At 36.9% G+C, this 12,547-nt stretch overlaps 2 protein-coding genes across 8 annotated transcripts in view; one reads left to right on the top strand and one right to left on the bottom strand.

The window, feature by feature from the left end:
- MNS1 (meiosis specific nuclear structural 1) overlaps positions 1–3,780 on the top strand; it is a 41,291-nt gene extending 37,511 nt beyond the window's left edge. For both annotated transcript variants that reach the window (XM_006732974.3, XM_031027792.2), the window contains exons 9-10: positions 1,841–1,966; positions 3,237–3,780. In XM_006732974.3, the coding sequence (XP_006733037.2) occupies positions 1,841–1,966; positions 3,237–3,305 (195 nt within the window). In that variant the 3' untranslated portion in view covers positions 3,306–3,780. The remainder of the gene's footprint in view (positions 1–1,840; positions 1,967–3,236) is intronic.
- TEX9 (testis expressed 9) overlaps positions 1–12,547 on the bottom strand; it is a 77,487-nt gene that overhangs the window by 20,384 nt on the left and 44,556 nt on the right. For 3 of the 6 annotated variants that reach the window (XM_006732970.3, XM_081831132.1, XM_081831131.1), the window contains 2 exons: positions 4,488–4,622; positions 3,726–4,181 (listed from right to left, as the gene is read on the bottom strand). In XM_006732970.3, the coding sequence (XP_006733033.1) occupies positions 4,104–4,181; positions 4,488–4,622 (213 nt within the window). In that variant the 3' untranslated portion in view covers positions 3,726–4,103. Of the gene's footprint in view, positions 1–3,725; positions 4,182–4,487; positions 4,623–11,527; positions 11,623–12,547 lie in introns of those variants that run through there. The other 3 variants (XM_031027793.2, XM_081831130.1, XM_081831133.1) reach the window with 2 other exon arrangements.

The following is a 12,547-nucleotide window of genomic DNA, read 5'->3' as shown; positions in this document are numbered from 1 at the left end:
GGTGGTGGGTATTGAGGAGGGCACGTTCTGCATGGAGCACTGGGTGTTATGCACAAACAATGAATCGTGGAACACTTCATCTAGAACTAATGATGTAATGTATGGGGATTAACTAAGAATAAAAAAAAAATTCAGGTATAACGATTCCATGGCAGATTCTATTACCCTATTTGATCTTAGAGATAACATAAATAAGATCCACTCAACTCTTTGATTCAGGAACAAGATGGGTGAGAGTGTCTTTTCTCAATTAGCTGTATCAATGCTGCTTCTGATTCTGTAATGCAGATCATATCATAGTCTACAAAATATTCTTATGAGAAGCAATTACAGGTTTAAGTGGCATTGGATATGGCTGTGTCCTAGCATCCTTCTTTAGCTTCATCTGGTAACTATGAAGAGTTATTAAGTTATGTAAAAGCTTGCCTCCCATTGTAGAAAAATAGACATACTCTTTTCTAGTTTGCAAGACTTTGACAAGGAGTGGTCTGAAGAAATGACCCTAAGAAACTATAGTTATTGCAAAGACAAGCTTAACATTAATACTACTTTAATTCTAGGTAGGAATTTACTGCTTCAATGGTCTGCCTTTAGCACCCTTCCCTTTCCAATAGGATTATTTGGGTACAGCTCTTTAAGAGTTCTTTTAAGCCCTAGAACTTTTTTTTTTAAATATTCTTTTAAAGCTTTTATTTGAGAGAGAGCATGAGAGGGGGGAGAGTCAGAGGGAGAAGCAGACAGACACCCTGCAGAGCAGGGAGCCCGATGTGGGACTTGATCCTGGGACTCCAGGATCATGACCTGAGCCAAAGGCAGTTGCTTAACCAACTGAGCCACCCAGGCGCCTCTAAGCCCTAAAATTTTTTAAAGCTGGTCCTCTCTTCCATAGTATATGGCACAGAAGTTTGGTGTGGTTATATAAGAGCATTCAGAACTCTCTCCTGAGAAACACTGGTTCTTCTGTTGGAACTCTTGCTGCTACTCTTGTGCTTCATACAGGCTCTTAAAAATCTTAACATATATGGAAATATTTACCTTTTAGATATCCCTATTCTGTTTTATCCAGCTTTTGTTTTACACTGTAAGCTGCCTTCAGCACTTGGCATATGGTAAACATTACAAAAATATGTGAATTAATTAGGAAATCCTTTCTTTGAAAATTTTTTCCTTGGTAAAGAAGATATTGTCCTAAAAATATATACTTGCCTCCCTGAAATCCCAGGCATGACTATTGCTTTTTTTTTTTTTAAGATTTTATTTATTTGACAGAGACACAGCGAGAGAGGGAACACAAGCAGGGGGAGAGGGAGAAGCAGGCTTCCTGCTGAGCGGGGAGCCCGATGTAGGGCTTGAACCCAGGACCCTGGGATCATGACCTGAGCCAAAGGCAGACGCTTAATGACTGAGCCACCCAGGCACCCCTGGTTTTTTTTTTTTTAAAGATTTTTAAAATTTATTTGACAGAGACACAGCGAGAGCAGGAACACATGCAGAGGCAGTGGGAGAGGGAGAAGCAGGCTTCCCGCTGAGCAGGGAGCCCCATCTGGGGCTCGATCCCAGGACCCTGGGATCATGACCTGAGCCAAAGGCAGACGCTTAACGACTGAGCCACCCAGGCACCCATGACTATTGTTTTTGTAACTTCAAGGGAACAGTGACTGTAAAAGAGATATGTTATATATATAATAAATATAAAAGATATATATACTATATAGTATTTTCTGAAGTTAGCATCAAAAATAGTTCATCACTTTTATCTAATTCACTGCGAGAATAGTTTTGATGACTTCTTAAAAGATTAATGTATTCTGTGACAATAAAATTTTATTTACATTTCCAGCAACATGAACTGGAAGAATGGCAGTTGCAGCAAAGAAGACAAGGGTGTATTAATGCAATTATTGAAGAAGAAAGACTAAAACTTCTCAAAGAACATGCTACAAAATTACTAGGATATCTCCCTAAAGTAAGTGAGATTTAACTCAAGGTATAATCTTCCTGACCTCCAATAGTGGGGAAAATACATGCTAATTAGGATTTCAGAGGGCCTGGGTTTCACTTACTTCTGGCTGTTAAAAGCAGTAGTGGGATCTTAGGCAGTCAGTGACACCTGTCTTTAAAATGAGAGAGTTGGTCTTGGCACATTCTTAGAAGTATGAGCTAGATTTCCTGAATTTAAATTTTGGAAGTCTAAAACTAAAGTACCCTAAAGCAGTAGTGATACTTTGTACACTAAAGCTGATGACATACAGGAAAATCTTGTAATTGGTAACACTGCTAACAGACATGTGCTTGAACGAGTCCCAGACAGATCTGCTTTCTAATGGGAGGTTATAAATAAGTACTAGGTAACCTGTTTTTAAAAGTACTTCCAAAAGATAACATTTTCATGTGTGAGATACATTCTGACTCTAAATGGAATAACAATTGAGTTTCATAAGCCATATAAACATCTGGATGCATGTAAATAAAATTTCCATCCTTCAGATATAGAAATGTCATTTGATTGATTTGGAAGAATCAAATGCGTACTTTGTTTTCAGTGCAGTGCTAAGGAAGGAGAAAGGGAAATGAGTAATTATTGCTTGTCCACAGGATGTTATAGTCAAGTGATGTATTAATTTTTTAAAAAGACTATAAATTCTGGAGAGTTTGGGATTTAGATATTTTTAAAAGTAAATAATTGTGGAGATGGGGAGAGCCTAACAAACCTGATACAGCCCCAAATGACCTAAATTATTCTTTAGCTCCTTTAAATTATATAAGTAAATATTTAACAGCCTTTTATAAGAGAAAAGTAAATAAAAGCATGGAGAATTTCAAAGGGCTTGCTTAAATGGCGTAACTCCAAACCTGGAGCCTTTCCTGCAAGATTGAAGGTTTGCTGATCAGCCCTGGAAGGAGGCAAGAGCCAGTCCCTTCACCCTGACCTTATTAAAATCTTTCTCATTCAGCCAGTCCTAGCAGTGGTGACCTGCAATAGTAAGGTAGAAGAGCCAAGATTCCTATTACAAATTCTTATACTGGAGCTGATAGATAAGTCAGGAGATCAAAGAATATTCAGTATACATATCGAGTCATAATTTTAGAGAACAGTGATATTTTTCATAAACGTATTAAATAGATTTCATTATCTTGGAGATAATTTCACCAACGTGTAGTCTATAGTTAGTCTTACAAGCATTTGGTGAAATACTCTGGCATTTGAAGTAACCCACAAAATATTTTTCTTGTAGGGAGTATTTAAAAAAGAGGATGATATCGATATGCTTGGTGAAGAGTTTCGGAAAGTGTATCAGAAGTGACACCAAGATTTGGTAAAACCTGGATTGTTTTTACCACTAGATGTCACTGTAACTTTTGTTTTACTAAATCCATAATCTATTTAGATTTTCTAAAGTGACTCTGTAATTCATAATATTTTTCTGATAAAAAATTAAGCTACAAAATTAATTGCTTTTAGTTAAACTCGTTCTTGTACTGATGATAATTTGAAGATCTGAGTTCTACACCACATCACAACAGTCCATATAAATATAAATACATTAGAGGCCAAACCCAGGAGACTAACTTCTCCATACTACTCCTGCTGCTCAGAGCTTTTTCTGCATTGCCATTCAGACTACAGTTCCATCGGTATTTGTGTTTTAGGAACTTAACTTTACTTCTGGGATTTGGCCAGCCAAAGTATCTTTTTCTTTCTACTATAAGGAAAGAGAATAGAGTGAGGAATTTCAAAGTGCTTTATTGTCAATAAAAAATTTATGTGATTGATAGAAATTCTGTTTTTATCATTTATGAACTAGAGCTGAATCTCCAGAACATAAAGTACTTTACATTAGAGGGCAAGTGGGTCATAAGAATCAAAAGTTAAATCCTATTATTTTACAAAATATTACCTTTTTATAATAATTACATATCAATTTTGTATCCCCTAAATCTGAACAGGGAATTCACTGGAATTGCTTTGATTTCATTACCAAATATCTTCATTACTTACAAAGAGTAAAAATAAATCATTAAAACTATAGTTAAATAAAATGTATATGGATCATACAGTTATACATACAAAGTCTGTATACTTTAATTATAAAGTAGATCATTTATGAATTTCCCCATTCAATTGCCTTCATAAATTCCTCTTCAGTGAAAGACAGCATCTTGGCAGCTTCAATATGCATCTGCATTTGTAACAAATCAATATTGTTTTAGTATTAAGAGCAGACCACAGAACAACAGGAAATCAATAAAAGTGTGTGTATAAATATGCTGTCAAATTAATAAGCTCTGTTGGAATGTGTACTCGAATTCTAGCTTGGATGACACTTTAGATATGTTTTTTATTTTGACATGCTCAGGCACAAAATTTTATCTATATAACATACATAATAATACATAATAAGATTTATATATAAAGTACAAATAACTTTTAGTAGAGCAGCCCAAATAACATCTATGATTTAACTATTTTTTAAGGATAGACTCACCTTCTGCCTTTTTAAAACATCAATTAATTTTAATTGTTTCTTGAGCCCTATCATTAATTCTCCTTTCTGTTTTTCTAGCTTCTTGTTTTCTGATTTTAATGCTTCAATTTTTTTGTGTTCCTCATTGGCTATATCCTGCAAAAAGAAAAAAGAAAAATCCCATATAGTCATCAGTCTTTATTGGAAAAAATTATAAAAAATACTGTCACATTAGTAATAACTATCTTTAACTGAAATACAAAATTTTATAAATTTTATTCTTTGCATTACTGAATAACTTTAACATTGATAACTTTTAATGATGCTCATGTCTCACAGATTTTAAACATTTTAGAAATAATTCTAATTGCAGTAATGGCAGTTTGCAGTAGACCAACTCTTCTGGGGGTAGCAAAAACATACTTGAAAGTATAGATGAGTAATCAGTAGTAAGCAGAAACTGGAGGTGATATGATCCTTGAAAAAAGGGAAATATACTGGCTGAAGTCCACATTCAGATGACTTCTGAAAGCACTTTCTACTTCATGGGTTCACAGGAGACAGACCTTGAGGAAAAAGTAGCAGTCTTCCTGGTCTGAGGAATAAGACAACAGGGTTGCCAGGGTGGTAGAAATCATAGAAAGAATGGAGCCCTCAAAATTCCCTCAAATCCTTGGCAGACACCTAAATACCCCAAATACCCCATGTGCAGGGTGAGACCCCTAGAAACACATGAAAGACAACAGCTGTGGTCTAAAGAGCTGAGCAGAGAATTCAGCCACAGGCCTGACAAGGGAGATTATCTGAATGAACTGTGCATCAATCTGGACAATGCAGAAAAAGGACCAGTGAACTCTGACAGGTCAGTAGAATTTAAGTACAGGAAGATCTTAAAGAAATGTTAAAGGATGCCTTTTATGCAAAAGGACAATTATACCAGAAGGAAATCTGAATCTACATACACATACAAAAAAGGTACCAGAAATAATAACATAAATATCAGCCTTCTTTTTTAAATAAATCTCTTTAAAAGATAATTGATAGTGATGTCACCAAGATGGCAGATTAGGAAGTTCAGGCCCTTGTCCCCCAGCAAACATACATGGAAACAGTGAAGATACAATGTAGTGTTGTGAGAAGTATAGAAGCCAATTAAGCAGCAGTAACAACTAAGCAAACACCTAACCAAGAAATAGCCACATTCAAAATGATAGGAAATTTCATGGCATTTATGCTCATCCTTTACCCTTACCCTCCTGGCATAATGGAAGGAAGACTTTCAATTTGTAGAAAGAAGAGTAGAACTTGCTTGTAATGTTCTGACTTATCTGGGGAATGCTTGAGGGACTGTCTCGCCTGACTCAGAGCACTGATGGAATGGTGGCACAGTTTATATATCAGGTTGGAGGCTGCTGGAAGCAGTAGTGGGAACTGCTGCACATGGGGCCTAGAGGGGTTCTGCAGAACCATGAATGCCTAGGGGCAAGAGATTATCGGGATTATTTATTGAGGAGTAAAATACAACATCTAAAGCCCTGAGAAGAAGCAGGGCTGAGATTCCTAGGAAATTAGACAAAACAGACAAAAGAGCTTTAAGACAAACAGAAAACAATACAAAATGATAATAGGAAGTTATTTCCCATCAGTAATAACTTGAAATGTAATGTAAATAAATGTAAATAAATTAATGTAATGTAAATAAATTAAACTTCCCCTAGATTGGATTTAAAAAACAAGATTGAACTGTATACTGTCTACAAGAGACTCACTTTAGATCTAAGGACATATACTGAAAACTGAAAGGATGAAAAAAGATACTGCATGCAAATGGTACCCAGAGGAGGACAGGGGTGGCTATAATATCAGACAAAATAGACTTTAAGTCAAAAGTTATGAGAGACAAAAAAGGCCATTATATAATAAAATGCTCAATTCACCAAGGAATTATAACAATTATATATGCACCAAACATCAGTTCCTAAAAATACTGACAGAACTGGTGGAAGAAAAAAAACAACTCTGCAATTATAGTAGACTTTAATACCCCACCTATGGATATAACAAACAGAAAGAAGAGCAATGAGAACAGTACTTGAACAACCCAACAGACCAACTGGACCCAAAAGACATATAGTACATTCCACCCAACAAAATCAAAATACACATTTTTCCCCCTAAAGATTGATTTATTTTAGAGAGAGAGTGAGAGAGCACACGGGAGGCGCAGAGAGAGAGGGAGAGAGAAACCCAAGCAGACTCTGTGCTGAATGTAGAGCCCGATCCGACGCGGGGCCCAATCTCACCACGCTGAGACTACAACCTGAACTAAAACCATGAATTGGCGCTCAACCCACTGTACCACCCAGGTGCGCCCAAGTACACATTTTTCTTGTACATGGAACATTCTCCAAAAGAGATCATGTTAGGCCACAAAACAAGTCTGAATAAATTTTAAAAGACTGAAGCCATACAAACGGTTTTTCCTGTTCCCACTGAAATGAAACTAGAAATCAACAACAGAATGAAAATTGGAAAATCCATAAATATGTGGGAATTAAACAACATACTCTTAACCAATGGGTCGGAAAAGAAGTCACAAGGGAAATTAGAAAATATCTTCAGATAAATGACAATGAAAACACAACATACCAAAACTTATGGGATGTAGTCAAAGCAGTGCTAAGCGGAAAATGTATAGCTATAAATGCTTACATTAAAAAAGAATAAAGATCTCAAATCATAACCCAACTTTATAACTAGAGAACTAAACCCAAAGCTAGTTGAAAATAGGAAATACTAAGGATTAGAGCAAAGATAAATGAAATAGAGAATAACAGTAAAGAAAAATCAATGAAACCAGGAGTTGGTTCTTTGAAAAGATCAACAAAATTGACTTCACCTAGACTAAGAAAAAAAAAAGACTCAAATAACTAACAGAAATGAAAGGGGATATTACAACTGACTTTACAGAAATAAAATTGTAAATGGGAGAGTAGACATTACAACTGAAACCACAGAAATAAAGAGGATAAGAGAATGAACAATGGTACACCAATAGACTGGATAACCTAGGCAAAATAAATTCCTAGACACTCCCAATCTACTAAAACTGAATGATGAAAAAATAGGAAATCAGTTCAGGCAATCCAAGCAACTATGTAACTAGTTAGGAGATTTAAGGAGTACTCAAAAACCTCTCAACAAGGAAATCCCCAAACCAGATGGCTTCACTGGAGAATTCTACCAAATATTTAAAGAAAAATTAACACCGAGAAGAGTCCAAGATGGCAGAGGAGGAGGAGGCCTTAATTTCATCGGGTCCCAGGAATTCAGCTAGATAGCTATCAGATCATTCTGAACACCTACAAACTCAACTGGAGATCGAAGAAAAGAATACCTGCAACTCTACAAATAGAAAGGCGACCACTTTCTGGAAGGTAGGACGTGCGGAGAAGTGAATCAGAGGCGACATATGGGAATATAGACTGTGGGGGGAGGGAGCCTCTTCAGCCGGCTACTGGCAAGTGATAGAGCAGCAGAGCACAAAATTGGAACTTTTAGAAGTTGGCTCCGCTGAGGGAGGTCACTCAGGTGGCTAAGCAGGAGGTGGAACCCTCGCTGGGACGGTGTGGTCTCAGGACCCTCGGGGTCACAGAAAGACTGGGGGTGCCTGAGTGCGGCAGAGCTCCCAGGTATCAGAGCGGGGAAGCCGGCTGCAGAGACAGAGCCCAGGAGTGGGCTCTCAGCTCGGGGATGCCATAAACCATGATCCACGACACAGTCGGGCCACTGCTCTTCCAGCAGGGACCAAATAAGTGGCAGATCCGGGGAGATTCCCCTTCCTCCTCCAGGGAGGAGCAGCACGGGAGTGCACCGCAGGGATCTGCTGGGTTTGGGGACTCCACACGGGGTCGGGTGCCAGAGGCAGAAATGCTCAGTCACAGGCCGGGTGCACGGAGTGCGGCTGGAGACCAGGGAGATGGGAGTGACTGACTGCTTTTCTCTGGGGGCTCACTGAGGAGTGGGGACCTGAGTTCTCAGCTCCCCCGGGGCAGAGGTTGGTAGGCCACCATTTTCACTCTTGTCCTCCAAAGCTGTACAGAAACCTTGCAGGGAAAAAAAGCTCCCGAGAGCAAACCTGAGCAGATTACTTAGCCCGGACTCAGCAAGGGTGGGGCAATTCTGCCTCCAGCAAAGACATTTGGGAACTTTGGCAACAGGCCCCTCCCCCAGAAGATCAGCAAGAACAGCCAGCCAAGACCAAGTACCGATCAATGAGAACGGCAGAACTCCAGTGCTAGGGGAATACTGCACATAGAATTCATAGCTTTTTCCCCATGATTCTTTAGTCTTTCAACTTTAATTTTTTTAATTTTATTTTTTTCTTTAAAATTTTTCTTCTTTCCCTTTCCAACCAACTTACCAATTCCTTTTAAAAAATCTTAATTTTCATTTTTACAATCATATTCTATCCCTTCGTTGTATTTAACCTTATTTTTGTATATATATGTTTTTCTTTCTTTAAAATTTTGGGATACAGTTTCTTCTAGCAGACCAATACACCCAAAATCTATTGTATGGCTCTGTTCTATTAAGATACCTGATCATATTCTTTTTTTCTCATTTTTTTCATTTTTTAAAGTCTTTTTAAATTTTCATCTTTACAGTTACATTCTATCCTCTCAATGTATTTATTTTTGTATATATAAATTTTTATTTCTTTACAATTTTGAGATGTGGCTTCCTCTAATAAACTGACCAAAATACACCCAAAGATAGTGTATTGTTCTGTTCTGTTCACATTTATATCCCTTCCTTTTTTTTTCTTTTTCTTGTTTTTTTAATTTCCATTTTTATAGTTATATTCTATCCTTTCATTGTATTTAATTTTATTTTTATACATATACAAGTTTTTCTTTCCTTACAATTTTGGGATCTAGTTTTCTAAAAAACAGACCAAAATACACACAGAATCCAGTGTATAGCTCTATTCTGCTCATCTGATTTTTTTTTTTCTTTTTTCCGCCAGTTTCGGGTCTCTTCTGATTTGTTTAGTGTATATTTCTCTGGGGTCCTTGTTGCCCTTTTAGTATTTTGTTCTCTCATTCATCTATTCTCTGGACAGAATGACAAGAAGGAAAAACTCACCTCAAAAAAGAGAACAAGAGGCAGTACTGACTGCCAGGGATCTAATCAATATGGACATTAGTAAGATGTCAGAACTAGAGTTCAGAATAACGATTATAAAGATACTAGCTGGGCTTGAAAAAAGCAGAGAAGACACCAGAGAATCCCTTTCTGGAGAAATAAAAAAACTAAAATCTAACCAAGTTGAAATAAAAAAGGCTATTAATGATATGTAATAAAAAATTTAGGCTCTAACTGCTAGGATAAATGAGGCAGAAGAGAGAATTAGTGATATGGAAGACCAAATGATGAAGAATAAAGAAGGTGAGAAAAAGAGATAAATAACTATTGGATCACAAGGGGAGAATTCGAGAGAAGTGATACCATAAAGCAAAACAATATTAAAATAATTGCGATCCCAGAAGAAGAAGAAAGAGAGAGAGGGGCAGAAGGTATATTGAAACAAATTATAGTGGAGAACTTCCCTAATCTGGGGAAGGAAACAGGCATCAGAATCCACGAAGCACAGAGAAGCCCCCTCGAAAATCAATAAAAATAGGTCAACAAAACAAAACAAAACAAAAGACTGTAATAAGAGATGAGGAAGGACACTATATCATACTTAAAGGGTCTATCCAACAAGATCTAAAAACTGTAAATATCTATACCCCTAACATGGGAGCAGCCAATTAATAACAAAATCAAAGAAACATATTGACAATAATACAATAATAGTAGGGGACTTTAACACCCCTCTCACTGAAATGGACAGATCATCTAAGCAAAAGATCAACAAGGAAATAAAGGCTTTAAATGACACACTGGACCAGACGGACTTCACAGATATATTCAGAGCATTCCATCCCAAAGCAACAGAGTACACATTCTTCTCTAGTGAATATGGAACATTTCATTCTCCAGAATAGATCACATCTTGGGTCACAAATCAGGTCTCAACCAGTACCAAAAGACAGGGATCAGTCCCTGCCTATTTTCAGGCCACAATGCTTTGAAACTTGAACTCAATCACAAGAGGAAAGTCGGAAAGAACTCAAATACATGGAGGCTAAAGAGCATCCTACTAAAGAATGAATGGGTCAACCAGGAAATTACAGAAGAATTTTAAAAATTCATGGAAACAAATGAGAATGAAAACACAACGCTCAAAATCTTTGGGATGCAGCAAAGGCAGTCCTAAGAGGAAAGTATATAGCACTACAAGCCTTTCTCAAGAAACAAGAAAGGTCTCAAATACACAACCTAACCCTACACCTAAAGGAGCTGGAGAAAGAACAGCAAATAAAGCCTAAACACAGCAGGAGAAGAGAAATTATAATGATCAAAGCAAAAATCAATGAAACAGAAATCAAAAGACAGTAGAACAGATCAACGAAACTAGGAGCTGGTTCTTTGAAAGAATTAATAAGATGGATAAACCCCTGGCAAGACTTATCAAAAAGAAAAAAGACTCAAATTAATAAAATCATGAATGAAAGAGGAGAGATCACAACCAACATCAAAGAAATACAAACAATTATAAGAACATATTATGAGCAACTATATGCCAGCAAATTAGATAATCTGGAAGAAATGGATGCATTCCTAGAGATGTATCAACTACCAAAACTGAACCAGGAGGAAATAGAAAACCTGAACAGACCCATAACCAACAATGAAATTGAAGCAGTAATCAAAAATCTCCCAACAAACAAGAGCCCAGGGACAGTTGGCTTCCCAGGGGAATTCTACCAAACATATAAAGAAGAATTAATACCTATTCTTCTGAAGCTGTTTCAAAAAATAGAAATGGAAGGAAAAGTTCCAAACTCATTTTATGAGGCCAGCATTACCTTGATCCCAAAACCAGACAAAGACCCCATCAAAAAGAACTATAGACCAATATCTCTGATGAACAAGGATGCAAAAATTCTCACCAAAATACCAGCCAATGGATCCAACAGTACATTAAAAGGATTATTCACCACGACCAAGTGGGATTTATTCCTGGGCTGCAAGATTAGTTCAACATCTGCAAATCAATCAATGTGATACAATACATTAATAAAAGAAAGAACAAGAACCATGTGATCCTCTCAATAGATGCAGAAAAAGCATTTGACAAAGTACAGCATCCTTTCTTGGTTAAAACTCTTCAGAGTGTAGGGATAGAAGGTACATACCTCAATATAATAAAAGCCATCTATGAAAAACCCACAACGAATATCATACTCAATGGGGAAAAACTGATAGCTTTTCCCCTAAGGTCAGGAACATGGCAGGGATGTCCACTATAACCACTGCTATTCAACATAGTACTAGAAGTTCTAGCCTCAGCAATCAGACAACAAAAAGAAATAAAAGGCATCCAAATCAGCAAAGAAGTCGTCAAACTCTCAATCTTTGTAGATGATATGATACTTTATGTGGAAAACCCAAAAGACTCCACCCCAAAATTGCTAGAACTCATATAGGAATTCAGCAATGTGACAGGATATAAAATCAATGCACAGAAATCAGTTGCATCTATACACCAACAACAAGACACAAGAAAGAGAAATTAAGGAGTTGATCCCATTTACAACTGCACCCAAAACCATAAGATACCTAGGAATAAATATAACCAAAGAGGCAAAGGATCTGTACTCAGAAAACTATAGAATACTCAAGAAAGAAATTGAGGAAGACACAAAGAAATGGAAAAACGTTCCATGCTCATGGATTGGAAGAACAAATATTGTGAAAATGTCTATGCTACCTAGAGCAATCTACACATTTAATGCAATCCCTATCAAAATGCCACCAACTTTTTTTCAAAGAAATGGAACTAATAATCCTACAATTTGTATGGAACCAGAAAAGACCCCGAATAGCCAGAGGAAGGTTGAAAAAGAAAATCAAAGCTGGTGGCATCATAATTCTGGACTTCAAGCTCTATTACAAAGCTGTAATCATCA

Source organism: Leptonychotes weddellii, chromosome 9 (genome assembly GCF_054177405.1).
Source record: "Leptonychotes weddellii isolate Sample4059 chromosome 9, ASM5417740v2, whole genome shotgun sequence".
NCBI classification, from domain to species: Eukaryota; Metazoa; Chordata; class Mammalia; order Carnivora; family Phocidae; genus Leptonychotes; species Leptonychotes weddellii.
The sequence above is the reverse complement of the archived record's forward strand: the minus strand, read 5'-3'. Positions and strand labels throughout refer to the sequence as shown.